The sequence below is a fragment of the Festucalex cinctus genome, chromosome 13 (genome assembly GCF_051991245.1).
Source record: "Festucalex cinctus isolate MCC-2025b chromosome 13, RoL_Fcin_1.0, whole genome shotgun sequence".
NCBI classification, from domain to species: domain Eukaryota; kingdom Metazoa; phylum Chordata; class Actinopteri; order Syngnathiformes; family Syngnathidae; genus Festucalex; species Festucalex cinctus.
This window is the reverse complement of record NC_135423.1, coordinates 22,088,970-22,116,727: the sequence shown is the minus strand read 5'-3', so window position 1 is coordinate 22,116,727 and position 27,758 is coordinate 22,088,970. Positions and strand designations below refer to the sequence as shown.

Genomic DNA, 27,758 nt, shown 5'->3' with positions numbered 1-27,758 from the left:
GTCATTAGGTGAATCAGTTGTTGTGAACTTATATTTAACACATTGTGGAAGAAAGTGTGTCACAAGACACAGTAAATAAGCTCCAACACAGTTTGTTTGTTAGTAAATAGTGATCATCAGCTTTTTCAACAGGCCTTTTACTGTCAGACAGTGCTGTGTAACACCAGTGTGAAAATAACCAGAATGGAAGTGGTTAATGAAACACTTACTGTGTGATTGTATGTGGATTAAAAGAACTTTTGTCATCGTCTTTGGCTTGCGGGTTACTGTTTAACTTTGACTTGAGTTACCCATGAGCAGACATTTTATCTGCACAAAGCATGGCTCAAACGGTTATATGGATCGTGTTCATGTTGTATAGACCCTTCTAGTGTGACGTCACGTATAAGTGTGCCCCTCGCGGTGGAGGGCAGAGCGTCAATGCGAGTGAATTAGAAAACAATCAGTGTGAACTAGGTCAAACAATGAATAAATCAACGACCAGAGAGATGAGATCATTCTTTCGGCTGCCGGCAGTGATTCTAAAGCAGGTGGAAGACAGAGGAGTGAAAGAAGAGCACGGTGGCTAGCACAAAACATTAACCTCTGATTGTAAATTCGAGGCAGACGTGAAGAATGTGCCATATTATCTTCAGTGAAACAGTCATTCATACTGGTTTTTTTTTTTTTTTTTGCACAAATATTCAAATAATTTTGAACATAAAGTTAACGATTTAACACGATTATCACAAATAATACATTAACTCAGGCTTGATCTCTGCTGAGGAATGTGTTGTCTGTTAGCAGCTAGCAAGCTAAGATAGCTTGAAGACTTTGATATACAACAAGACGAGTTTATCAGGACACAAACGATTTAATAAATGACAATTTACACCATGAAAGTAGTGATTGACGTACTGTTTCAACCAAAAACAACATACCTTAAGCTTCCACTTCCACTTTGCCCTCCAACAAACTCCATTTTTATTTTTATTTTATTTTTTTTTGTAGCTAGCGGCTCCAAACAACTGGTTTCAATGAGTCGCAGTAATGTAGTGTCCTACCTGGAAGGCTTTATTAGTACTGCCAATAAATACTATAGATCTCAATAAAGAGAGAGGGAGGGATTATTAAGAATTTAAATTGTAACTATATAGTGATTGTTTCAGCAACACATTCTGCATTACTAAAAGGATAAATCAAGAAAAGAACATGTACTGGCTCATATTTGTGCACTTTCCAATATAGGCCATTATCAATGTATCGCTGAAGATCTGTGAAGTGGATGTTACTGCATGCATCTTGCAAACACACTTATTCTCCTTGTACTGTATCTACCCACTGAAACCTGACCTTTCAACCAACCTCTGGCTTTCTGCCACCACATTCTCAATGACCCTGCGCACCTGCATTTGTGTGGGCGTATGAGTACGTATGCATGCATCCATGTGTATGTGAGAGAGACAGAGAGGCATAGAGTGTGATGGAATCACAGCATGAGCAGACACTTTCAAGCTGTCTTGTGTGAAAACGTCTTTCATGAAGCCTATAATTAACAATCTCAGACTTGATACACATGCACATCTTGTTCAAGTGTCCTTTTTTTTGTGGATAAGTCAGACGTGTCAGGTTTCATGTTTCTTTCAGTGTGTGTAATCATGCACCCTTACAACATTACACAGGCTCACTGTTGTCTGTTTGTTTTTCCTGTTTCCAACTGGTAGAACACAATCCATAATAGGCATTTTCAGTTTATTTTATTTATTTAACTGATGATCCCACACAGTAAATGAAAGGCCCTCTAGAGAGGTTCCCTGAGCAAGCTGCTGTTGTAACAACACACTTTACATTATTTCCATTTGCGCGGTTGATAATGGCAAGTGGCTCCAAACGCACTGCAGACATTGCACCATCCTCACACACGTGGCATAACAGCAACTCATCTGCTGGTAGCGCAAGCACTTAGCTTGGAGGGGAAAGAACATTAGAGGCAATCAGGCCTGTCATTTCCAATGGGCTGATTGAGCCGAAATGGACCTGTGGCGAAGTGGAGAAGTTAATGTGCAGGACCATCTGAGGACAAGCTAATGAGGAAAAGAACAGGTGGAAGTGGTGTGGTTGAAGAAGCACAAATTGAGAGCAGCGGGATGTCCACTTTGTGCAACTCAGTTCAACTCCTTGGATTTGAGTTCCCACATCCACTTGTGATTTTGATTATATTTTGATTCTGAACAGATTAACTGTGAGAGATTTTTTCCTCCCTCATACCACTAATGTTTTTAAACCCTGTGTGGTGTGTGTTCTGTTTATATACCAAACATTTAAAGTGCAGTATGTGCATTAGCTGTCTACTGTATGTATTTTTTATGTGGTTTTTGCCGATTCTTCCTGTATAGGGAACAATGTCCAAAAAGGCTGGCTGACCTGTTTTGTTTGCTTAGTGGACATTCCACTGTGCACTGGCCATATCCCAAGTTAAATCCACCAGCTTCCATTGGGTCACTGGAGCATTGAATTTTGGTGGCTTGGCAGCTTGTTGTTAAAGAAAGGCATTGTGGTATACCCAACTATCTGTTTATACTCATTTGTCGCGGGGGTTACACTCCAAAAACTACTAATAGAAGTCAATGTTAATTAAAAATAATAATAATATTATTATTATTAATAATAATGTTAATTGTATATAATTTTTTATTTGTTTTGTTTGGTTTTGGTATGATTTTTACTCTATTATAAATGCTTTTTCATTCTTCATCATGTTCTTTTTTTCATTTACATTCATTTTTCCATTAAAAGTATGTTTGTTTTTTAATTTACTTACACAGCACAGTACTGTATATATTTTTTTCATTGTTTTTTTCATTTTGGTATGATTTTTAGTTTATTATGAATGCTTTTTCATTCATCATTTGTTTTTGTTTTTTTAAATTTACAGCAATTTTTCCATTAAAAGTATGTTCTTTTTTTTTTTTTTTTAATTTACTTATTATACAGCACAGTATATATTTTCTATCTCCGGAACGCAATGTCGCGACGGGACAGACACCATTGGAAAGGTCTCGAGACGAATGCGCGGATGCCCGTACGTCCCCCGTTGGATGTAGGGATAAATACAGCCGCGCAAAGACCAAAATAAATAAACAAACCAAAAAGCAGGCTGTAAAAAAAAATAAAATAAGCATGCTGTAAACAATCCGCAAAACAGCAAGGCCGCGAAAGAACACTGTTTAAGAAACAAGAAGCAGTGTAAGGATTGTTTCATGATGTCATCTGCATATTTTGATACTAGTTTGTTTGTAGAATGATGCCAAACTGTGTCATTTCCAACCTTGGGCTTGAAATGCCACTATTTGTTCCTGAAATACTTAATTTTGTTCCTGAAATACTTAATTGAACTAGTGATTACCAGGATTTATCCATAATTCTGCACTAATGATAACTTTCTATTTTTTATTTTTTTTTTGTCCTCCAGCTATATACCTCACAATGACGAGTTTTGAACAAATGTATGGCTAAAAAAAAAAATTACCACACACATCTGCTTTTGACTGTTTTACAGGTCCTTATGGTTGTGGTGGTGTGTGGTGCCCCTTGCCATGCCTCCAGCCATGACAGACCTCCTGGACATATGGGCAGACCACTCGCCCTTGGCTGGCCATGCCCCGGACCAAGTAACAGTGGACTTCCTGCTTCCCACTGGAATCTACATTCAAATGGACGTTCCTCGCGAGGCCACCTTTCAACATATCAAACTGGTAAGAACTTGTTTTAACGCAAGCATTGTTAAACCAGTCTTGGAAGGGATTTGTGGAATTTTGTCTCTCTGTTTTGTGTCTTAAATTTGGAAAAAGTCAAGATCATTAAAAAAAAAAAAATCCATCAGCAAAGAAGAAAGGCATGAATATTATTTTACGTAACCGCAACTCATTCTATCTTAGGTAAGCATTTCAGACTAGGGGTGGGAACCTCTGGGTACCTCACGATACGATACGATACGCAATACGAGGCTCACGATAATGATTATCTCGCGATATGACGATACTGCGATTAGCGATATATTGGTTAGGAAATAAGTCCACGATAATCACGATAAATCTACTCAAGACATAAACTGATGTTTTTTTCAATGACAAAATAGTTTATTTTTATACCATCACTGAAAAAAAAACATTAAAACTGGTGTCTTCTTTAGTGCATTTTTTTTTAAACAAATACAAATGTCTTCTCAACAGAGAACTTTCTGTGAACAAATTTGTGTCTTTCTTAAACACTTCTGTCATACAACATGCCAGTCAGTTACATAGTCAATTGTTTCATTTTATACATTTTGAATTAAATTTAAATGAAATTTTAGATATTAAATCAATATTAACATTGCTCAGAAATTGTGTGCTTCAAAAAGTAGAAAGATATGTTTTGAAACTAACATTGACGATATAATACACATTTTTCATAGAAACTTATGCAAAACTGGGTCACTCGCTGGAGAGATAAATGTCTTAAACAAGTAAAAGTAAGCTCATGCTTTTCTTTAAAATAAAAAAAGAAAAAGAGCAGCACGTATGATTTGAGGTCCCAATCACTGATGGAATGCGTGGAAATGGTAAAAAAAAAAAAAATGATAGATGTCCATCCGTTGTTGACTCGCTGGTAAGACCTACTCGTTGTGACGACTCAAATGCATTAGTTTAGCCCTGATCTCCTCTTACAAAGTTGGAATTCTTTTTCTCAGTGAAATGACCGGTTATTTTACCTGGTTGTCTTCAGTCGTGGTCTGGCTATTTGTATGTGTTCCTTTCTCCCTTTGTTTTGTTAGCGAGCCTCCGCTCTCGTGTGTTAGTTTGCCATTACTCGTTTCTAGTGTAGTTTGGAAGTTCGGGAGAGTGGCCCGACATTCGGGAGCTTTAGCTGAGCTCAATTTCATTTTGTAACTATCACGGCGTTGTGTGTGTTTTTCGTGTCGTATTGCCCCCGCTTAAACTCACCGAGCAAGACATCTACCTCGTGCCCCTGACGCCTAACGAAATCACGTAGCGAAAACCATCATTCACAACTACGCTTTACGGGTGGAAATCGATTGCAAATATACACAGAGATGCTGTGCGTGATCAACTTTGCCCTTGGAGAATTAAATAAGCAGAGAGAGAGAGAGAGAGAATTAGCTCTTACCTTTAGCAAGTCTAGTCCTCGATGATGCCGCTCTAAGTGGCTGTCATATTCGTCATGTTTCCAGTGTAACTATTGTGAGACAGTTCTTGCATACACCCAAGTCCTGCTCTTCTCTCTTCCATTTGATAAAATCCGAAATGTATCCATTCCACATATATCAATATATCCACATCTTTGACTTGTATGCAGCCGGCGTTTTGTTTACTTGGGTCTTCTTCGGCTGAAGACTGCCACACATTTCCCCGCCACTCTTATGAGGTGCTCCCTCTAGCGGCCCCCAAGTAATTGCGCAATAAGGAACAATGGAGCCGTTACAGCGGCTGTATCGATACTTGGCATAGGCATATCGATAACCCACCGTGAGAGAAAATAGCGCGATGTATCGCCGTTTCGAGATATCGTCACACCCCTATTTAAGACATGAGCACACCACCAGCTGCTTGTCTGCGTTGAGAGGAATTGTCTTGGATTTGGACAGTTAAAATACATTTGTATCTGATTTTTATGATGACTATGGATTTGCAAAACTCTTATCTGTATGTCCATTTTTGTCCATTTTTACATTTTACGTTTTTGGAATGTCTGCATTCAATTTCACCCCTAAAACATATATTTTTAGTGACAAAAATAGACATGTTTTTCGCATAGCAGCGACCAAATGTGATTTTCCAGCCTTTCCTGCCATGCCTGACCTGCAAGCCAATCAATTGGTGATAGTCTTTGGCTCTAGTGTGCCTGTTAGTGAACTGTAATCAATGTAGCATTATTTCTTGTGGGTCACTGAGTTTGAGGAGTGAAGATGCACAGGTGGCTCATCCTTCCATTCTTCAATCTCATGCTTATTCATTGAAATTGAAAAAATATTTTTTTTTTGTAAGAAGTGATAAATTTTCTTCAGCAAGTTTGTTCTCCAGGACATATATAAAAAGATAGCATTCAAATAAAGCCAAAGTGATTGTGACCCCTTCATATTTGTAATGCTGGTACAAATGAGAGTTGTCAATGGTGTTTTCATTTGCTGGACTGGTACAACAAATGTTTTTTCAGGTAATTGCATTTCTCTCACAAAACACTTGTAGAGTAATTCATTAAAATGTGATAAATTCAGTTCTACATACTGTATAGATCTAAATGTGTGCATATCGCTGGCGTCGGTTCGCAACCTCGTATGTCACAATCTGTCAAATTTAATGTTTTCTTCAGAAATCTATTTTTTTTTTATCAGTCCACACGTAGATGTCATTTGTCCAAATTATTGAGCAATATAAAGTGTTGAAAATGGCTTGCTCACTTAGATGATGCAATGTTAATGGTTTTTGGGGCCTCCTTAAAGACAATTTTGGAGGTAAATTTTGACCTGACACCAGCGATAATGTATAAAACAATGCCAATGTAGCATTCATATCTAAGTAATCCCTGAAGAAAGTCTCTAAACAGAAGACAAAGCACCAGTACATTAGCACATGACAAACAGGGGAGTGCAAAAGTAAGCACCCTCTGGGCCTTTTCTACAAATAAATAAGGACGTGTGAGATGTTAAGTAAGGTCATTAGTTTAACCAGAGAATAAAAGTTTATTTTTTTACTTTGATGCCCATTTCAATGACCAAACAGCTGAGAGATGTGCATGAAAAAACATTTTGGGATTTTACAACCCATTGCCTACAGTTAATATTTGGAATTGCACTATTCCTAGAAAGTTTAGAAATATGTAGAAAAAATAAGCGCAAACTTCAATTTTATGGCAATATATCATAAACAATTGTCATGATTGAGATATTAAAAACATAACTATGCAATATTTAGCCACTTTTAGCCATTGCTTAGGGCTCCACTTAGGCAACATACTAATACAGTCTATATAATAATCAAGGAATACTTGTAGTTTTAAGCTTGCAAAGGTACTTCTTTTGTCACCTATTTTTCTGAGTTAATTCTTCCTCTCCTCCGTAGCTCTTATGGAAACAAGCCCAGACATTCCCATTGTTTCCCGCCTTGGGCGAGATGGAAAGCCACATGTTCCAGTGTGTCAACCAGACGGCCGTACATGAAGAACTCGAAGATGAAACTCGGAGACTTTGTGACGTTCGTCCCTTCTTACCGGTTCTCAAGTTGGTGACACGCAACTGTGGCCGAGCAGAACGGCTGCTGGATTCAAAAATTGGCGTGCTTATTGGCAAGGGTAAGACATCTTTTGTGAACAGTTCAAGCTCTTCGCACAGTTTACTCCATGGCTGATTTTAAAATAATGAAGTCACTTTTGATTTCATAGCTAATAAATCATTCCCAGATAACAATAAGCCTTCAGCATTTCCTCCCCTGCAACACCACTAGAGAACTTAGCACATTTATCTATCAGCCAGCTATCCCAGCTGGCTTTCTCCATTTAGTGGCTCAGTTTCTTTGTCCATTTGCAGAATACTGTATATTGTGTACAGTATTTATACAAAAATTGAACTCAGTCAAAAACAAAGATATGAACTGTAGCAGATATTCGGAACTTGTGATTATGTTCAATAGAACCATTAATTGTGATAAATGTTGGCAAAGTCTCTGCAAATGTTGAATCTGAAAGTCATTTTAAAATATAAAATGTGCTCTTAATCAAACGTCAATTATTATTGAAATGGGAAAAGAGAGCTCTTCGGTGCTTTGTTCTTTTCTGATCAGTTATTGATGTTCTAATAGGCCACAGATGCCTGCAGGGTTGTATTAGAAATGTGGGAAAAGGAGCTCTAGTTCATGGGTGTCAAACTCGAGGCCTGGAGGCCGTATCCGGTCAACCACATCCTTTTTGTGATGTTCCAAGTGGAAAGTAAAAGTAAATCATGTGCATCTACTTCGTGTTTCTTCACGTCGTTGTTGTTGTTGGGTTTTTTTCTTTTTTCTTTTTTCTTTTTTTTTTTTCTTTTTTTGCTCTTTTTGTTTTTTTTGTTTTGTTTTTTTTGTATTTTACTTCGCAGCATCACTTACAATGTTGAGCCCGGGAACTCTGCACTTTTTGTTTTTGTTTCAACTAAGTGTGGATCGATGGTTCACTGTGGTTTGAAAAAGCCATGGTTTCAATAAACACTAATACTGTCTCTCACCGGGAATGAGCTCTTTTTATGTTTTTTTGAAGGGACTTCTAAGCAGGGCGCAATATGATTGGCTGCTTGCAGAGTTGAGTAAATATACCGCCTCTCTGAAGTTAATTTCCTTCAATTATTTTTTTTATCTTTTATCTCCTTCTCGGTGAGCAGTTATGCATGGAGGATGAATAGATGATGAGGTGGACGAATGAGAATCAATTAGTTACACGGTTGCATTAGCATTATCCTTTGGGGAAAAAAAAAAAAAAAAGCACATATGCAGTAGAGGGTGACACTGGTGTGGAATTTACTTCCACCCCATCCCACTCCCGCAGAAAAAATCCTGTTCCGTCCCAGTACCGGACCATAGTAAAATAAATAAATCCTGTCCTGTCCCTCTCCCAAAACGACTCTTGTCCCGTCCTGCTTCCATTCAGAATGATTCCAACTCCCATACTTCTTCCGTTTCAGAGGAAAGGTACATTATTAAAGAAAAAAAAAAAAAAAAAACACAACGCATCAGTCTGGGATAAAAACAACAATTTATTTGTTGACATTTTAATTGAACTTTCTAAGACATGCTGCTGAGCCTGGGAGCTCCCTGCACATTTTGTTAGAATTTGAAAACAAAGATGTGTAATAGGAAGAAAAAAAACAAACTTGTTGCTTGCAAATCTGCAAATGAATATTGGCTCCAAATTTTGGTTATCTGCCTCGAAGTCTACTAATAATCATTATCATCCCTGAAAAAAATCATATCGATCGATCTCTACTGCAGACATAGAAAAGTGATTATGTGAAAGGAATCCCACAGGCACAACAAGAACGCAGTCAAGAACCAGCCTTTTTTTTTTCTTTTTTTTCTTTTTAAAGTTACACTCGCGCTTGAAAATGTAATTTTGGCTCCCATATTTAATCAAACAAAATGCTGACTTGTAAAAACTCAATAAATTTTGAAAGCAGCTACCTTATTGTTGCTGTGTTAACACTGAAAGGTGCAGCTTTTCTAAAATGCAGACACCATGAGTTTTTCATATTCATTCAAAATATAGGGCTGTTGCATGTCTGCTCAAGATAACGCTTCTTCTCTAGGTGCACATTTACTGTGGCCGGTGGCAACTCATTACTCCAGCTGCAAACATTTGCAAACCTGAGTTTAAGATATTAAAAATACACTTTTGGATAAGATAGGGAGGCTAAGCAGTTGGTGCATGTATAGTATGGGCACGTTTTGGTTTGTTTGTTTGTTGGTTTGTTGGTTTGTTTGATTTACAGCTTTGACCAGTAGCTTTAAAAAAAAAAAAAACAACAACAACAACAACAAAAAAGCAAAAAGCAACACTTTTACTTTGTCAGTCTAGTGTAAAGGTCATTGAGGTGGAGCAAAGACCTTTCATAAAAGCTAGGGGTCATGCGGATGTTAAATGACTTTAAATATCAGCATGTTGTTTTCATTATCAAGGGAGTATTGTGTTGGACCTTTTGAGTAAAATGGAGTGTTAAGTGCTCAACAGAGAGCAGGATGATAAGGTTTAATCACTCAAACAGCACCGCTGGCGTTTAGTTCCAGCATTAATTATTTGGAGCTCCTGTTTAATTTCATGAGAGACTGTGGTTGTAATTCTAGCACTGGTTCCTATTACGGACATTTCAGCCAAAGAGGTTTGTGGCTCGAAAGTTACTCATTTGTGATGTTGTAATAATTAAGTTAAAAGCATAAAATTATCAAATTCAAATAAATACTGAAAGAAAGGGGGGGGGGGGAAGCTATTTGAAGGAAGTGCTTCATTGGCATGAGCCAGGGGATAGACTTCACTTATCACCTGATTTACATGCTGGATACCACATATGATCACAAGCTTTGTGAAAAGGTCAGAAAGATTAATATCACATACAGTAAGTCTGTGTCTGCTTACTTTTTGTTCTGTTCAGCTCGACAGCTGAGGCTCCATTCTGTTGCAGTGCTATCTGAGGGATTAAATCAGACGTGGGCATTATATGGCCTATGCCACATCCACAAGCCCTCCTGAAGTCAACGTCAACATTGAATGCAAAATAAACGTGGTGCTTTTCATTTGAAAGCATCTCACCACACGTTGTTATAGGGACTAATACATGGGTTGTTAAGTGTGCTTGTACAAGTGTGGTGTGTTGGAAAGCACACACCATATCCTCATCTTAATTTCTGTCTGGTGAATGAAAGATGGAGATTTGCAATGATAATGATTTGTATCCCTTAGGAATGTCCAAAATGTGTCAGCGATTGGTCCTCAAAATTGAGAAAACTTGATGCACACACCAAGCAACGGATATATGTTGCAGTTTTTATGTCATTGAAAATTGCATATATGTACAGGCTTGTGTTAATGCTTACACATTGTCATTTTTGAGAAGCATCTTTTGTCTAATAAGTGCAACCGCTTTTGTTCCTCCTCCTCTCATAGGCCTTCATGAACTTGATGGGATGAATGACCAGGAAGTGAAGGACTTTCGCAGTAAAATGTCTCGCATCAGTGAAGAGAGAATGCAACGTCTCCAGATGATGACTTGGACAGAATGGCTGCATGCATGTTTTTCCCCACAGCTCGAGCCAAGGATCATCAACGATGGATTCAGTGACCACTCAGTGATCTTAAAAGTCATCATCCACGTTGACCAATCTCAGGTAAGCTGCCTATCTGAGCTAAGTTTGGGCAAGGAACCAAAAGTACACCCTAGACTGATTGCCAGTCAAATCACAGGGCACATAAAGCTGAACAACTACTGATAGTCATGCTCTCATAATTCATACTAGACAGTCAGTCAATCAGAGAGCTTACACAGAGAGCGATGACCATGCATACATTATTCAACTATGACCAATAGGAGGTTGTTTGTTTGTGTTTTGCACGTTGCATGACAGGAACTGTGTGGCAAGAAACCACGTTTTCCGTGTAGTTCGATGGTTTTGCACATTTGGAGGAGGATTAAGAGAGGCAGATGGTTCATTCTTGTTGTGCCATCAATTGTACGGCCCAGTGGGGGGCCTAATGAAAAGTTTTATTGCATTCCCACCTAAAGGGAGGGCCCGCAAAAAAAGAAACAAATGGGGGGTATAACTTGACGCTCAGCCTGGATTCCGGCTGATGCTGACAGGGTTTGCGAGGCTCACTTTATTACTGGTAAGTATTTTTTTATTTTTGGAGAGGATTTCAAAAAACAATAAATCGAGTTTTTGCAGTATAAAATCCACTGAGTCATATAGTTTTCACGGTCGTATTCAGGTGTTCCAAAGCACGATTGACGGCCACCCTTACTTGTACCTTGTCTTGAAATGGGCTATCCTGGATCTCTAAACCTGAAGGCTAAAGAAAAAGCCGTCTAACGTTAATCATTCATCATCCCACATATATGGGCTTTGAATAATTTTAATTTTGTCACCAATACTTATATTATGCTTCTCTGTAAGCCGACCTGTCCTTCAGCCGTGAAAGTGCTTTAATACTGGCAATTTTGCCCTCTTAAGTTTATTGTTGTATGTCACATCTATACAGTGCGGCTGAACCTGCTATCATTTTCTGCCACACAAACAATCGCACCAAAATTTGTATAGCGTCTTCAAACTAAGTAAATCGTAAATAGGTCAATTTGTTGTACAATTTTCTGTGGCACAATGTGTGGCACAGTAATAAGGGAAAAAGAACTATGATCGAAAATAGGCAGCTTTTTATATTCCCGCTTTATGGCATGTGTTTGTTTATTCCATTACAGTACCATAGTGTTAACCAGTCAGCAGACTGCAACATATTGTTGCCAGCAGGTCATCCTTCATCCTACTGTCTGATTAGAAGACAAATAATAATTACCTCACCATAGGATACCAATTTGCTTTTTTGTTGGCTGAAAATCAATGTCAATTTTATGTCTTAGAACTGAGAACAACTTGTAGGTCATGTGACAAAGTGAAATGGGTCAGAACTCGCATTGTAATTATGCCATTCTCAAACAATTTGACAGGGCGCTCTGAACAGAAACCCTGCCTGTGGTCCTTCCGTTTCCCTCAGTATTTCACTCATTGTCATTCTTTTGGCACATTTTGTTTTTCATAACCATGGCGGTGATCCTCAGGATTTTGTACATTACAGTATTGTCATACGTTAAAAAAAAACGTAACTCAAGTGAAAGTTGGCAGGAAGTCTTATTTGGGAAAACCAGACACAATAAGTGGTAATATGGGCAGGAAGTGTGGTCTTGTTGTAAAGTCATTGTTCATTGGTGAGCCTTCTTTTTGTGATTGCTGGCATTTATTTTTTATGTCATTTGAACTAAAAGATTTGTGTGGGCTGGATATGTACTTGCATTTTCACCAAAGCACTTTTTTGTTAATTTATTGACGCAATTCTATTATATCGCCAGGAAATTATAATTCCATCTCAGGAATCGGGTCAGTCCTGGGCTATAATTAGAATACAACAGTAAGCCCCGCTGTTTCATTCAGAACATGTTGACCCGTCCATTAGAGTTAATTCTGCAACAAACACACACGTGTCATCACGTGTGTGAAATCAGTGAACATATCATTTTAGTACATGCCTGTGTTTGTGTGCCATGCCCTTTAATAGTTTTATGGACATTTTACATATTCTGTCAGAATTTGCATTTTAGTAGAGGTTGACTGTTGGAGTGATAAATGCATTATTTTTTTTTTTCCTCCCTGAAGGATTCTGCCTGTCTGAAAGTGCCTGCATCCTGCACCACTGTCGAGCTGATGGAACTGGCTGTGAGGAAGTGGTTGACCACTCATGGTCATGAGGAGGAGGCATGGAGAGGACAGTATGTACTGAGAGTCAGTCATTGCATGGAGTTCCTCTGTGGAGACCATGCTCTTTGTGAATACAAGGTCAGTGAGGGCATTTTATTGCAAGTTTTCGAGACAATTTTCGGTTGATTCATCAAGATTAATTGCACTGATCAAGATTTTCATTTCAAGAGCAAAGAATGAAAACTGAGCTTTTGGCTCAATAGCTGCTCTTCTTATTATATTAAAGTAAACAGCTTATTGAATATACATCAGATATATTCTTATTCCGTCAGTGGTCATTTTTATTTATTTATTTACAAATTTCCATATATCCTTTCTTGTGTGCAGTATATACGCACATGCATGCAGGCAAAGGAGTGTCCACACCTTACCCTGGTTTCCTCCAGCTCAGTTAAGGCCATGTTTGAAAAGGAAATTACGGCGATCGGAGCAGTAGTCAGCCGCAAGTGCTCCAACCCACCTTTGCCACTACCTCCCAAAAGAAGGGTTCCCACGGTGAGTCACTAATGTGTGCTTTTCTTTCAAGTAGCTGAAAAATGTCATTCTCCACCAGTACAAATTGCAACCAAAATCATCGTTAATGAATTTATACGCTAGCTTTACTTTAGGACCCTTTGAAATTGTTAGAAAATTAATATATAACCTAGGCTATTTTCTACTGAACTGTAAGAAGCTTTATTTTATTTTTCCCCCAAAAAAATATTCATTGATGGGACAGTATTGGTAGTGTAAGTGGTTCAGATAGCAGCCTTTCAGACATCTGGCCCATGTGCTATTACCGGTCTGTGCCCCATTCAGTCCGCCCTGGGATTGATTGCTAATCAATGCCAAGTCAGCTTTAATAGGCTCCATCTTTCCCTTAACCCATAACAGGATAAATGGTGTAATGGTTATTCATTATTAATTGGGTTATTTTTATACTTGATCTAAGTAGGCATACAACTTTTTTCAAACATTATTCATTATGTCATCAATATTAATTGTATCGCCTTCACTCAAATTTTCTGTTTTGTTCCCTTATTGTGGAGTTTGCAGGCTCCGTTTTGAACCTCTAGTTAAAGCAGCTATATGGAAGATTTAAAATTTCAAATCGCTACTGCCACCTGTGGCCGAAAACAAACTGCACGCTCGTACACGCTGCGCGCACTCGTATGTGCACGACCTCAATACTGAAGACTGGGCTCTTCATATCCAATTAAACTATGTTTTCAGAGGTAAGAAGTTTTATAATGTTATACAAAGCTGGCCACTTCACGGGATTAGACTCTCGATCCCCACTAAACAATTGATGTCCACGGGACGTGCAGATCATATTGCTTTAGTCGGTCGAAGTCCAGTCCTGTACTCCAAAACGATGTGCAAATTACGTCAATTAATTGGACCTCATTCCGATGTTAATATGCAGTTACATATTGTAGTCACCCCGCTTGACGGACGTCAACCTGATTCTAGTCATTATTAGTGTATGTCGCCCCCAGGCTAGCGTCTTTGTGCATTAGCCGAAAGGTGCGCTGTCATTTATGGAAATTGATGATTGTGAAAAACATATAGACCCATTCACTACTTAGTGTGATATGGCCGTGAATGTTATCGCCATTCAGTAGTACCGTTCACATTCCGTTAGCATGATGTAGCTACAATAGGCTGTTTTCACGGAGGAAAATAAGGCAACATTTAGCCTGATTGAAACGCCGCGGAATGGAAAGTCTGTTCTTCATATAGTCATTCTGTTCTATTACATTCAACTTTGCCGCCCCTTCCACGCTAAATGTTGCCGTCCACCTCACTTTCACCCCAATAGTTACGACCGAGAAGTGATGGATCTTGAGGTTACTGCTATTTGAAAACAACACATTTTCTTCTAAATGTCAAGATACTCGCTTCTTACCTTTTGGAGTAGAAAGCCAGCTGTGAATCACTTTTCTAATCCAAGTCCGATCTCAACTCTCTCCACCGCTGAAATGTCAAACCAATGTTCACTCTCGTTCTTGCCCGGCGTCGGTCACTATCAAGTTTAGATTTTTTTTTCCGTGGCACTAGACATTGTTTTCATTTTTTTTTTAAGCAGCCTTCCGTGGAGTAAAAGCGGGTGTCTGGGGCAGCGAAAATCTGTACTAGTTCCGTCCTCGCGACTACAGGAAACAACTGACGAGAACGTGCATGACGTCACATCCCGCAGACAGAGGGCGGGAAATTTGAAGGATTCGGACCGGACGCTTCCTGAATAATATTGGCCAGAGGCTTGTAGGAGTACCCATTGTGAACAGCTAGGATGTTGATCTACTAATTAGAATATGTTTCAGTCATAAATGGTCAAATAAAAAAGCTATTCTTAAGATATTTTTGGGGGAAATCCTCCATATAGTAGCTTTAAATATAGTTAAGGCAAATCGCTGTAAAACAATGCTTTAGGCTTAGCTCTCAAATTTAATATTTATTGGAGTGGTCAAGGATCTAATCTTATAAATATATTTTTTTAAAACAAGTAAAGTAAAATCTTAGAGTTATAAATAGTCGTATACAGTAACTGTACTGTACATACTTTAGCCACAATATTCAGTAAGACTGAACAATTTAATCAAATTCAAAACAACATTGCATTGTAGTAGAATGCAGTTTTCAAATAGCAAAGGCTAAAATTTGGGTGGGGGTCGGGGAATCATTTTTGGTCGGTCTGTAGGCTTTTTTTTTCTTAAAACATTCATGCTGTCAAAGTTAAAGCGTTAACTAATTAATTAATTACAAAAAATTACCACATTACTCATGTATTAAAGCATATTAATCGCACTATTAATTTTGACCGCAGCTCATCCTTTATCTTGACATCGGATGGTTATATTAAAGGTAGCACAGTTTGTGTTTGAGTAATAAACATAACTACATGCATTAAAGTAAAACATTTAATACATGTTTGCATATGACATTCATATTTTTTCATGTCAAACTATCGGGGGGGGGTTTTCCCCATTTTAAATTATGCAAGTAATTAATTGATTAGGAAAAAGAGGAGGAGGATGAGCTTGTGCAGTGGATCAAAAAATGTTGAGGACACCTCATAACATTAAATGTTGAAAGAATTAACTCATAACAGGTCCTCTTCAAATGTTCGGGCAAAAAACATTGACCAAAGCCTTTTTAATTAAGCAATTAAAAGTGATTAATCAAAATTCTAAGATGTGATTAATCTGATTTAAAGAAAAAAAAATGACAACTACAGGACTGTCTCAGAAAATTTGAATATTGTGATAAAGTCCATTATTTTTTGTAATGCAATTAAATAGGCAAAAATGCCATACATTCTGGATTCATTACAAATCAACTGAAATATTTCAAGCCTTTTTATTATTTTAGTATTGCTGATTATGGCTTAGGGCTTAAAATTCAAATATTCTATCTCAAAATATTAGAATATTTCCTCAGACCAAGTTAAAAAAAAAGCCATAATCAGCAATATTAAAACAATAAAAGGCTTGCAATATTTCAGTTGATTTGTAATGAATCCAGAATGTATGGCATTTTTGCTTATTTCATTGCATTACAGAAAATAATGGACTTTATTACAATATTCTAATTTTCTGAGACAGTCCTGTATACCACACATGAAAAGTTTAAGCGATTAAGCCATACGTAGCCATTATTATAATCTGACTTACCGATGTATAATTATGTCACACTTGTTTGGTATAATATTTTTTTGTTGTTGCGGTAGTGAGCTTAAAAGACTGCTAGTCAGTGTTTATTAAGTTAACAGCTCTAATTGCAGCAGATAAACGGTTTTATTAAGGCATGGCTCATTTACCTTCATTTTATTGTTGACTTGACTTGAAAAACTAATTGTATAGTAAATCACTATATTGAGCGGAAAGGAATGCAATGATTATTTTTCATAAATGTTGAGCTCTAATAGTCAATTCAACTGAAGATATGAGCTGTATTAAAAGGCTCTTCATTGTGTACCTTTAATCTAAAATCTCTCATCATTTGTTAGTAGCCAGATCATGTTGTATACATAGTAAATGTTCTCATACACATTTAATAACTCTGTTCAAATGAACCAGTGTTTATACAGTCATGTTCTTGTTCAACAAAATACTGACAGGTGCTCAGGTTTACCAAGCAAACATAGACTCCCGCTTTTTATGATGACCTGTTTTTTTTTTTGTTTTTTTTTTTTTTTTCAATCTGATTTTATTTGGGGGGGGACCCTTACTCATTTTTTGGCATAACATGTACAATATGGTGTTGTATTCAGCGCTGGAACTTAGAAATAAAATTAAAAGTGAGATCACAGATATGTGCATTTAAACCAAAAAGTGTAAAAGGAATTTATAGTTGTTTTGAATTTACTTGTGGTAAAACTATGTGGATGATTATTTAAAGCTAAATTGACTTAAGGCCAGTCAGTAAATTGTAGGGTACATATAGACAGACAACCACACATCGCACTCATTCACATCCGTTGGAAATCTACAGTCTTCAGTTAACCTAACATCCTTGTTTTGGGAACGTGCAAGGAAAATTGATTACCTAGTGGCAAACATGGAGAAGATGAAAACAACAAAGTCAAAGATTCAAACGCAGAACTAGTATTTTTTTTTTTCTCCACATCCCACTATAGACTCATCCTCCAAGAAAGTGACAACTTTTTAAGGGTATTAAAGTATTTTTTTCCTTCCCCAGTTAGCAAGTGGTTGGTGTGGCTTAAAAAAAAAAAAAATCATTTCCTGTACAAACACCACCACCTCTCTCACACGTTATTTTTGTGGTTGTAAAAATAGAACTTACTACATTATGAATGGATGAATATGTTTGTGACTTACAATATGCTTTGCATCATTATAGTTGACAATTGCAAACCCAGTTCACCCGATATTTAACATTATCTTTCAGTATGCATCAACACTCACCCCAACACAGTATGAATGAATGTATGCATATGTATGACAGTATACATATTGTGTTACTGTGTTGATTGTATTTTTCTCTTCCTTCAGCAAGCACAGACTTGTGTTTGGGATGTGCCAAGTCCATTTAAGATAGTTCTATTGAAAGGTAGCAAGGTGAATGCAGAGGAGACTGCTAAGGTAAAAAAAAAAAAGAAAACTCTTATTTTGCCCATACCCATAACAGTAATTTACAATGTCACTGCCTTCAATAAAATGTAGTAACGTTTAAAGTAGTTAATTCCGAAACTGATCCTTTATGTTGAGCGTCGCTAGCGCCACCTTTAGACACCAATAGGTTATTAAACCAAAGCATATGTCTTCGTGATGGTTCCCAGGTCCAAGTCAGGGCTGGACTTTTTCACGGAACGGAGCTGCTATGCAAACCAGCTGTGAGCAGTGAGAGTAACGGCCGTTCAGAGCACACGTGGAAAGACAGCACATTAGAGTTTGACATCTCGGTCTGTGACCTGCCGCGGATGACGCGCCTCTGCTTCGCCATCTATGCCGTCATGGATAAGGTCAAGAAGCAGAAGTCTACCAAAAACGCTCATCCAAATAAGTACCAGACCATTCGCAAAGCAGGGAAAGTGGTAAGAAGGCAGAAGCTTTGAAAACCTTCCCACTTGTACTGATACAGTGACTCATAACTTGTCCTTTGTGTCGTAGCACTACCCCATAGCTTGGGTTAACACAATGGTGTTTGATTACAAAGGACAACTAAAGATGGGAGATATCATCCTTTACTGCTGGTCTTCATTTCCTGGTATTCAACTCATCATGTACCGGTACTTATTTTTCTTTGCAATGAAAAGCTGCTTATTCAAATGAACCATTTTTTTTGGACAGATGAACTTGAAGAGATGCTGAACCCAATAGGAACCATTCAGACCAATCCATACACCGAAAACGCCACAGCTCTGCACATCAATTTCCTGGAATATTCACCGCACCCCATCATTTTCCCGCCCTTTGACAAGGTCAGACCACAGAAAGCAGTTGCACTGTTGATCATTCGGTACCTTCACTGCTTTGAAAAAGTATTCATACCCTTTTAACTTTTTACACTTTGTGACCTTAGAATCACAGACTTGAGTGTATTTTGTTGAGACAAACAGTAGCGCACATATTGTGATGTGAAACGAAAATGATAATCGGTTTTCAAAATTTTACGCAAAATGTATTTCTGAAAAGTGTGCTGTGCATTTGTGTTGAGCCCCGTCACTCGGATACCCCTAAACACAAACCAGTGCAATCAATTGCCTTCAGAAGTCACATAACATAATGAGTAATAAATAGAATACACTTGTGTAATTTACGCTTAGTATAAATATAGCTGTTCTGTGAAGGCCTCACCAGTTTGTTAGAAAACACGAGTGAACAACAGCTAACATGAAGACCAAGGAACTCATCAGACAGGTCAGGGTTAAAGTTGTGGAGGTGCACAGTTTCTCCCAAGGTTTCAACAAAGAGCATTGTTCAAACAGTCATCCAAAAAATTAGAAAAGTATGAATGGCACAACAGTAAACTAAATCAAGACATGGCCATCCACCTAAATTGACAGAGTTGGGTCAGTGAGTTTTAAAAAAAGAAGAAAAAAAAAGATCACCAATGATAAGCAATCTTTGCAATGCCCCAAGTAAGAAAAGTGTGAAACAAAAAAAACAAAAAACGTTTGAATTTGAATACATTTATTTTTTTAACAAACAAGCAGAACTAGATTTTTTAATCACAATGAAGCCACTTTCAAAACAGATAATAGAAAAAAAAATACAAGTAAATATTTTAGTTGGAACCTTTTCAAAAAAATTTCAGTGAAAAACTTAAAATTGTAGATTTATGAGTCGGAACTCATGCATGGCAGAATGAAGTGAAGTGGACCACTGATGTTGTATAGTAGTCATGCTATATTGATATACATGAGACTTTTAGTATTGCTGGTGTCCGGTGGAAACCTCCCATGTCACAATTGGTAAATGTCTTACTTTTTTCATAAATTTGTTCTATTGGTTAGTCCACATGTTTATGGTTATTGTTATGTTATGTTATGTTTCCAAATTGACCAATGCAAAGTGTTGAAAATGGCTTGCTGTTTTTTAATGATTCCATGTTAATGATTGAACAAAAGTGTTTTTGGGGTCACCTGAAAAGTAATTATTTTGGAGGTGCAAAGATTCTGCCCAATGCCAGCAATATCAAAATCATGCAGTGAGAACAGAATGAAGTAAGGTTGTCACATTGACTGTTGTATGTATTTGTCTTGGTTTGTGTCAAGATAATTTTCAAAATTTCAAAAGTGTATAATTGTGGACCGTGGAGATAACGGAGTTGCATTGTCTGAAATATATGTGGGAGGTGGGAGAATCACTCGCCATGCTCGTCTTTTCACAGCATAATCCAAAACTCTGAACGTCCTGACAACTGTACGAATGTTTTGCACAACATGGAGTGCAAAAAGTGCAACAAAAACAGTGTGTGCTGTGATGGGACGGCCGTTGTGGCCGAGGAGATTGACACTGTTTGATCTGTATTAACTCTGATATCAGTAAGATCAATTATTAAATGTATACTTTTGATCCTTAAGTCATTTGAAGCACTACGTTTTCCAGAAAGGAAATTGGTATGGTTATTTAAAAAAAAAAAAAAAAAAAAAGTAAAATAATGAAAGTGAAACAAGAGTTACATATTGACAGCTCACGCCAAAATCAATTATGGCAGCTTGTGTGAAACACTGTGGCTGGACTGTTTTATTTTGAGGAATCGATCATTGATATCATTGATTGGGTCAGCAAATGAAGACATTACAGCCAATCACAACAGCATAAAATACAAATTCGGCAGAGCTGATATAGCCAATCAGATCGATGTGAAGTCTAGTTTAGATCAAAGAGCATTATTAAGCCACAATGGCTGAAGTCCTCCAAAATCGTATTGAGCATCTGTGGCAAGGCTTGAAAATTATTATTCACAGATGCTCTCCCTCCAATCTGATTGAGCTTGAGCCACATTTTTCAGATTTTTATTTGCCTCAAATTTTTAAAACTACAGCATGTATCATTTCCATTTTATGAAAGAATTATTTGCTACTTTTTGTGGGTTATGGACACATTCAAGGCACTGCATTTGGTATTTGTTCTCTGATATGTGGGTGAGTGTGTCCCTTCGTGCTTGTTTACAGATCCTGGAAAAAGCTGCCGAGATTGCCAGAGCAAGTGACTGTGCACCTATTGTGAGTCAATGTACAGTTAATGTACTGTAGGATGAAGTTGCATGTATAAATGCTAAATGAAAAAATAAGGCAACATGAGCAATGATGGTATTGAATATGGCCCCTCCCTCTATTCACACACACACACACACACCACTCTTACTTTGAAACCCTTTATTTCTGTCAGTGTGTTTAAAAGAAGAAGAAGAAAAAAAAACCTTACTCCAATCAGATTACTTGCTCTTGTTCCTCCCTTTCAAAGCCCTCAACCTGAAACCCACCCCTGGGCGTCGACAGACAATTACATAACCCTGTGTTTGGCATGCCTGAACACAACTTGTCAATGTGAGGCAGCCCTGTGAATATATGACGAACATACCAAACACAGCCTCATGTTAACTTGACTTTTGCAATGCTCAAGTGAGGTAATGTTCGGTTTGCAAAGCTCTGCAAGTGTTGATATTTTGAACAAATTTGTTAAATCTGAAATAAATATGTTTTGGGCATTTGTGTTTTTACCTTGGCATGTTTATTTTACAGTAGATGGATTAAATTCATGGAAACTAGAAAAAAATAGGGTTATTTTGATACATGTCTGCCATCTAGTTGCTATGTACTGTAACTACAATCACTTTTGACCCGAGTCCTTTTTCCTACCCTCATGTCTGTCGTCATTTTCTTCAGGGTCGTGGAGGTAAAAAGTTCCACATTGAGCTGAAAGAGATCATGGAGCGCGATCCTCTCTCTCAGCTGTGTGAGAATGAGAAGGACTTGATCTGGACACTACGCTACGACTGCCGAGAAAATTTCCCCCAGTCACTGCCCAAGCTGCTGCTCTCCGTAAAGTGGAGCAAACATGAGGACATGGCTCAGGTTTGCAAAAACAAGGAAAAAAACATGCCACAAAACCAATACTAGATAGGAGGTTATGGTGTGTTTTCTCTAAGAAAACACCAATGTGCTATTAATTTATGAAATCTTTGCACCTATGACAAGAAAATTGTAAACGTGAAGTTGCAAGCAAAGTCAAGTGTAATAGTGTGATTCACAGACACAGAACTTAAATTTGAGTTAAGAAATTCAACTGGCTGCAGTGGACAAGGGAAACCTTTAAAACAGGGGTGTCAAACGTATGGACGGCGGGCCAGATCAGGCCCACCAAGGGACTGAATCCGCCGGATGATCTTGTAAAGTGTGTGTGTGTGTGTGTGTGTGTGTGTGGGGGGGGGGGGGGGGGGGGGGGGGGGTTAAATGTCAGACCAATTAATCAGACAGCCAAAATCAAAACATACATTTTTAATTTCACAAGCAATCCTCAGACGAGGAATGCAACTTGTACACATAACTGAGCTGGATGTCATAATTTTACACACAACCTAAAGTTACGGTTTGTTGAAAAAAATAAAAACATAGCATAAATCAAAACATAAACTTGCTGAATATGACAAACATTCATCTACTGGTAACACAAACACATATGACATAGATTAACGTCGTATCACTTCATTAACTGCGCCACACAATGCCTCTGGCAACAATATATATGCAAAACTGTAGGTATGACACACCCAGAACTCAGATGGGTCAAGTGTTGCCACGTACCATTAGCATTTGTAAAATATTCCATATGTTTTATTTAATATTGACTGGTTATCTGCTGTCCACCGGTGGATTAGATTAATATTTAAGTACAAGGAGAAATGTTGCATTTTGTTAAAGTTAGAAAAAGTAATTAATTAAAATAATAGCAGTAATTATAGTCATTATTTCGAACTTACAACAGTGCCCTCAACTAAGCCCATTGCTATGTGTTTAAAAGTGCCATATAATTTTGTTTTTATGTGTGTGTGCTTCTCAGCTGCAGGCACTGCTTCAGATTTGGCCCAAACTCTGTCCAAGAGATGCACTGGAGCTTCTGGATTTTAACTATCCAGATCAATATGTCAGAGAGTACGCTGTACGCTGCTTGCATGATATGAGGTAAGCATAAATACTATCCCAAGTCAATTAAAATCAAACTTTTTTTTTATTTTTTGTAGTCTCATCCTTAACTTTCACTGTTATTTCCAATGTCTTCTTCTATACTAATGTTTCTGTGCATTTGAGTTTCTCAAATTCAGTGTAAAAATCTGACTTAATGTTGACTTCTCTTTCCCTCTTGCTGTTCTGAAGTAACGAAGAGCTGTCACAGTACTTGCTACAGTTGGTGCAGGTGTTGCGTTATGAGCCTTATTATGACTGCGCCCTTACCCACTTCCTGCTGGAGCGAGCCCAAGCAAATCGCAAGATAGGGCACTTCCTCTTCTGGCACTTAAGGTTTGTTTGTTTGTTTACATTGGAAAGAGAGATGTTTATTTGTTGGTGTTTTCATTTCTTACAAAGTGAACTTGAAAGATGAGTGACAACACAATTTTCCACTTGTTGATCATACTTTCTCTGCTGCCACCTATAGGTCAGAAATCCACATGCCTGCTGTTTCAGTTCAGTTTGCCCTCATGCTCGAAGCCTACTGTAGAGGCAGTATCCCTCATATTGAGGTTCTAAAAAAACAGGTATATTTCCTTAACACGTCTAAACTCACACAAAATGAATTTAATCAGAATATTAACATTCAAATTGGATTTATTTAGATGAATATTATTAATTTATTCAATATGACTGTGGACCAGAATAAAGTAAATTTGTTGTCAGCTCATACATTCATTTTAAAGGGATACTTGACTCATTGAGCCCTTTTCAGCAGTAAAGTTATATTTTGTCCAGAATGAATTTGATAACTTTTTTTTTTGTATAATAATTAATAACTTTAAAAATTAATTTTTCCACTTTCTTTCAACTGAAGATGACATCACCTGTGCTGAGGAAGTAGGTAACGACCAATCATGGCTCACCTGTTTTCTGGGTTTGGTCAGTAAACTGAGCCATGTTTGGACGTTACTTACTTCCTCAGCACAGGTGATGTCATCTTCAGTTGACAGCAAATGGAAAAATGTGTATTTTATGGCATTAATTGTACATGAAAAATAAAGACGTTACCAAATTAATTCTGGACAAAATATAAACTTTTTGCTGCTGAAAATGGCTCAATGAGCCAAGTATCCCTTTAAGTATTTATATCATGTCACACTGACAATAGCATCACCCCCCTGGCCTTTAACCTTTGCCCTTTCTACTACTCTGACAGACGGCCCCTTGGAAGTTCTCCTACTTCCTCTTCAACCTTGTCGTGCATGAGCCACTTCCTGTTTTGAAGAGTACACGTTCTGGGTTGTCATTATATTGCAGACGGTGTTTTTAAGGAGAGCATGCATGGTGTCATGCTTGACTCCCCCCAGCCCCCTCCCCAATAATATGCACTCAGAAGTGGATTTGATGATTTACGGTTTTAAATTTATCGTATGCTGATTGGTTAAAAAAAAAAAACAACAAAAAAAAAAAACATGATTTACCTGAATTCATTCTGAATATTTTCTGACTAGGTGGAAGCTCTCAGTAAGCTAAAGTCAGTGAATGAGCTAATAAAGCTGGGAACCATGAAGAATGCTCGGAGTAAGACAAAGGAGGCGATGTTGACCAAGGAAGCTATGATGACTTGCCTAAGGCAGAGCGCCTACTCCGAGACGCTGTCTGACCTGCACTCCCCTCTAAATCCTAACGTCCTGCTGTCAGGCATGAAGTGAGAGAGCAGTCTCAGAATGTGCGGCAATGTGTCAACGTGTCACTTTTTTTAACATGCTCAATTGTTATGTCAGCGTGGAAAAGTGCCGCTACATGGACTCCAAGATGAAGCCGCTGTGGATTGTTTACAACAACAAGCTGCTGGCGGGAGACACCTTGGGAATCATCTTCAAGAATGGGGATGGTAGGTGCAGTCGGGAGAGTGGGCGGGACAGGGTTCTTAATTACTGTCCAGTTTTCACACTTTATTTCCACTGTTCCAGTCAGTTTTCTTGCTCATTTAACTTTCCCCCCCACCCAGACCTAAGACAAGATATGCTGACACTGCAGATTTTGAGGTTGATGGATTTGCTATGGAAGGAGGCTAATCTAGATCTCAGGTGAGTGTGTCATAGAAATTCTTGTTTATATTGCAATAAACACGTTTACAAAGAGATCCATATGCGACGTGACTGTGACACATACATACTGTATTGCAGACAACAGAATGTGTCACCATCAGCTTGAACTTGCATCATTTACATGTACATTTTCTCTTCTCATATATTTCTGAAAGTGTTTCTGACTGGGAAAGCCCTGTATAAAGCCAATGTATTGTATGATTATCCTATTGTTATTAAACAGCTTTCCTGTGTTTGAAATTTTATGTGGTCATAGTTTAAAATCATCTTTTTTGCTGTTCCAATTCAGCCCATTTAAATTTATTACTTACACATTACATTGCTGCTTTCATTGCTGATCTACAGTATACACATTCTCATCCATCTCTTTAAAAAGCCATATGTATCATATTAAATACAAGACATTTTGAGCCCTTTATTTTATGAGTATGATTTGACGGCTTTTCCAGCAACCTAGCAAGATCGCCCCAATTGAGAAAAGGAAACACCCATACTTATTAATAGTGGGAAATGTTCATTTTGAGTTTTGGAAAAACTAATATGTTTGATATATCTGTTTATTATAATTTTGCCAGTTATAAATGTACGAATTTAAAGCATTGTTGACACAAATACATATATATATGGCAACACGGTGTAACGTGGCTTAAAATAGCAAAATAAAAATGTCTTGTCATTGGAACACAGAAATCTAAGGAATAAAGTTTACGTTATGAATGAATGTCAGTTGTGTTAGCGTGTGTTGCATAAACTTTTTCATGTTTGTTGGAGTAACTGCTGAATCCAGAGGATCACACAAGTATCAAGGGGAGCAAGCCTTTTCTTGTGGAGGCATTTCTTTAAAATTGGATCCTTTTATTTACTGTTGTTACGCAATCCCCAGCTGTCTGCAGTAGCGCGCAAAAATTACAGAATGTGTCAGTCACAAATGCTACACTGCTGCTGTAACACTTTAAACTTTAAAGTAGTAGCATAGTAGCTAGCATAGTAGCACATTTTGTACAATAGATTTGTCTAATTGACAAGATATTTGTGACTGACTTATACAAACCAAAGGTTTATATTCTGGGATGGCGTTACAGCAGGTAGTATGCAATTTGCAAAATAATGACCAGTGTCACCTACTTACAATAACCCTGTTATATAAAGTGATAATTTTGCCTCTTCTTTTGAAGAGCTTTTATTTGCAGCCTGCACCTCTGTCAAACAAACAATGGGCTAATTTTTGTTGTGATTGCATGTGATGGCACAATTGTACATCATAAAATCTGCTTCGTTCTCTCCATGTTATGCAGGGTAGTACCATACGGTTGCCTAGCGACAGGTGACCGGGCAGGGTTGATTGAGGTTGTGTCATCAGCTGACACAATTGCCAACATCCAGTTGACCAGCTCCAATGTAGCGGCAACTGCCGCATTCAACAAGGATGCTCTGCTCAACTGGCTCAAGGAACGCAACTCTGGGTACATAGTGCTACACGATCAGTTATCGCTTATTAGAATCTGTGCCTTTTCTGAAAAATGCACACTTGTTGTATTAATTAAACAGCGATGCTCTTGATCGGGCCATTGAGGAGTTCACCCTGTCATGTGCGGGCTACTGTGTAGCCACGTACGTCCTCGGCATTGGGGACCGCCACAGTGACAATATCATGGTCCGCAGCACAGGACAGGTTGGAAAAATATCACATTTAATTGATGCATAGTGGAGTGTACAGTAGGGCTAGATGATTAACCAAAATTTTATCGGGATTTCCTGATCAGGAGAATTACATACAATGTATATTTAAATACAAAACATGCTTTGTTTTTAACACATCGCGGGCCTAGTGCTAATGCTAATGCAAATGAATGAAGGGTCCCATTCAAATGCTAACAGAAAGTTAGCATGAACTTCGGGAGTAATAATCCTTCAAATAACAAATATTCACACACACACACACACACACACACACACACACACACATTCTGTGGAAACACATACATAGGGGTAAGATAACACTACTCAAAGGCACAAATTCTTCCCAATTTGGGAAAAAAAAAAAAAAAAAGTTATTTTACTAGGAATTCAATCACAACTTTTGTCATTGTGTGTACACCATGGATGCACGGCACCACACTGCCCCTAAGAGGCCAAAACGTGCAGGAACACCAGTATTTGTTTTGCAGTGACTGTTTTAGTAATACTGTATTTTTAATTTACTTTTGTATTTTAACTTTTTTATCAGTTTAAGAATTCACAGAATTATATTTCTTCAAAATTAAAGGATACAAATATATCCAAGGACTTTTTTTTTTTTTTTGGTCATAACATTTCCATATGACAGAGCAGAAAATAGGTGAGTCCACTAAGTCTCCAAACTTGTGAAAATAACATGATATAATAAATACTAAGTTTTAAATCAATAAACGAATAATCGTTTTATTAATCATGATTTCATTCTGAATCAAATAATCATGATTATTATTTCTCCTACAATCGTCCAGCCCTAGTGTCCAGTAACAAGAC

At 37.8% G+C, this 27,758-nt stretch overlaps 1 protein-coding gene across 2 annotated transcripts in view; it reads left to right on the top strand.

The window, feature by feature from the left end:
• The window catches only part of pik3cb (phosphatidylinositol-4,5-bisphosphate 3-kinase, catalytic subunit beta), a 57,631-nt gene that overhangs the window by 25,099 nt on the left and 4,774 nt on the right, over positions 1 to 27,758 (top strand). For both annotated transcript variants that reach the window (XM_077541617.1, XM_077541618.1), the window contains exons 3-21: positions 3,539 to 3,734; positions 7,101 to 7,329; positions 10,663 to 10,883; positions 12,918 to 13,097; positions 13,347 to 13,514; positions 18,014 to 18,103; positions 18,301 to 18,555; positions 18,632 to 18,728; positions 18,812 to 18,942; positions 21,142 to 21,192; positions 21,856 to 22,044; positions 23,030 to 23,151; positions 23,344 to 23,487; positions 23,624 to 23,723; positions 24,651 to 24,847; positions 24,924 to 25,033; positions 25,151 to 25,229; positions 26,546 to 26,713; positions 26,799 to 26,922. In XM_077541617.1, coding sequence (XP_077397743.1) covers positions 3,576 to 3,734; positions 7,101 to 7,329; positions 10,663 to 10,883; positions 12,918 to 13,097; positions 13,347 to 13,514; positions 18,014 to 18,103; positions 18,301 to 18,555; positions 18,632 to 18,728; positions 18,812 to 18,942; positions 21,142 to 21,192; positions 21,856 to 22,044; positions 23,030 to 23,151; positions 23,344 to 23,487; positions 23,624 to 23,723; positions 24,651 to 24,847; positions 24,924 to 25,033; positions 25,151 to 25,229; positions 26,546 to 26,713; positions 26,799 to 26,922 — 2,814 coding nt within the window. In that variant the 5' untranslated portion in view covers positions 3,539 to 3,575. The remainder of the gene's footprint in view (positions 1 to 3,538; positions 3,735 to 7,100; positions 7,330 to 10,662; positions 10,884 to 12,917; positions 13,098 to 13,346; positions 13,515 to 18,013; positions 18,104 to 18,300; positions 18,556 to 18,631; positions 18,729 to 18,811; positions 18,943 to 21,141; positions 21,193 to 21,855; positions 22,045 to 23,029; positions 23,152 to 23,343; positions 23,488 to 23,623; positions 23,724 to 24,650; positions 24,848 to 24,923; positions 25,034 to 25,150; positions 25,230 to 26,545; positions 26,714 to 26,798; positions 26,923 to 27,758) is intronic.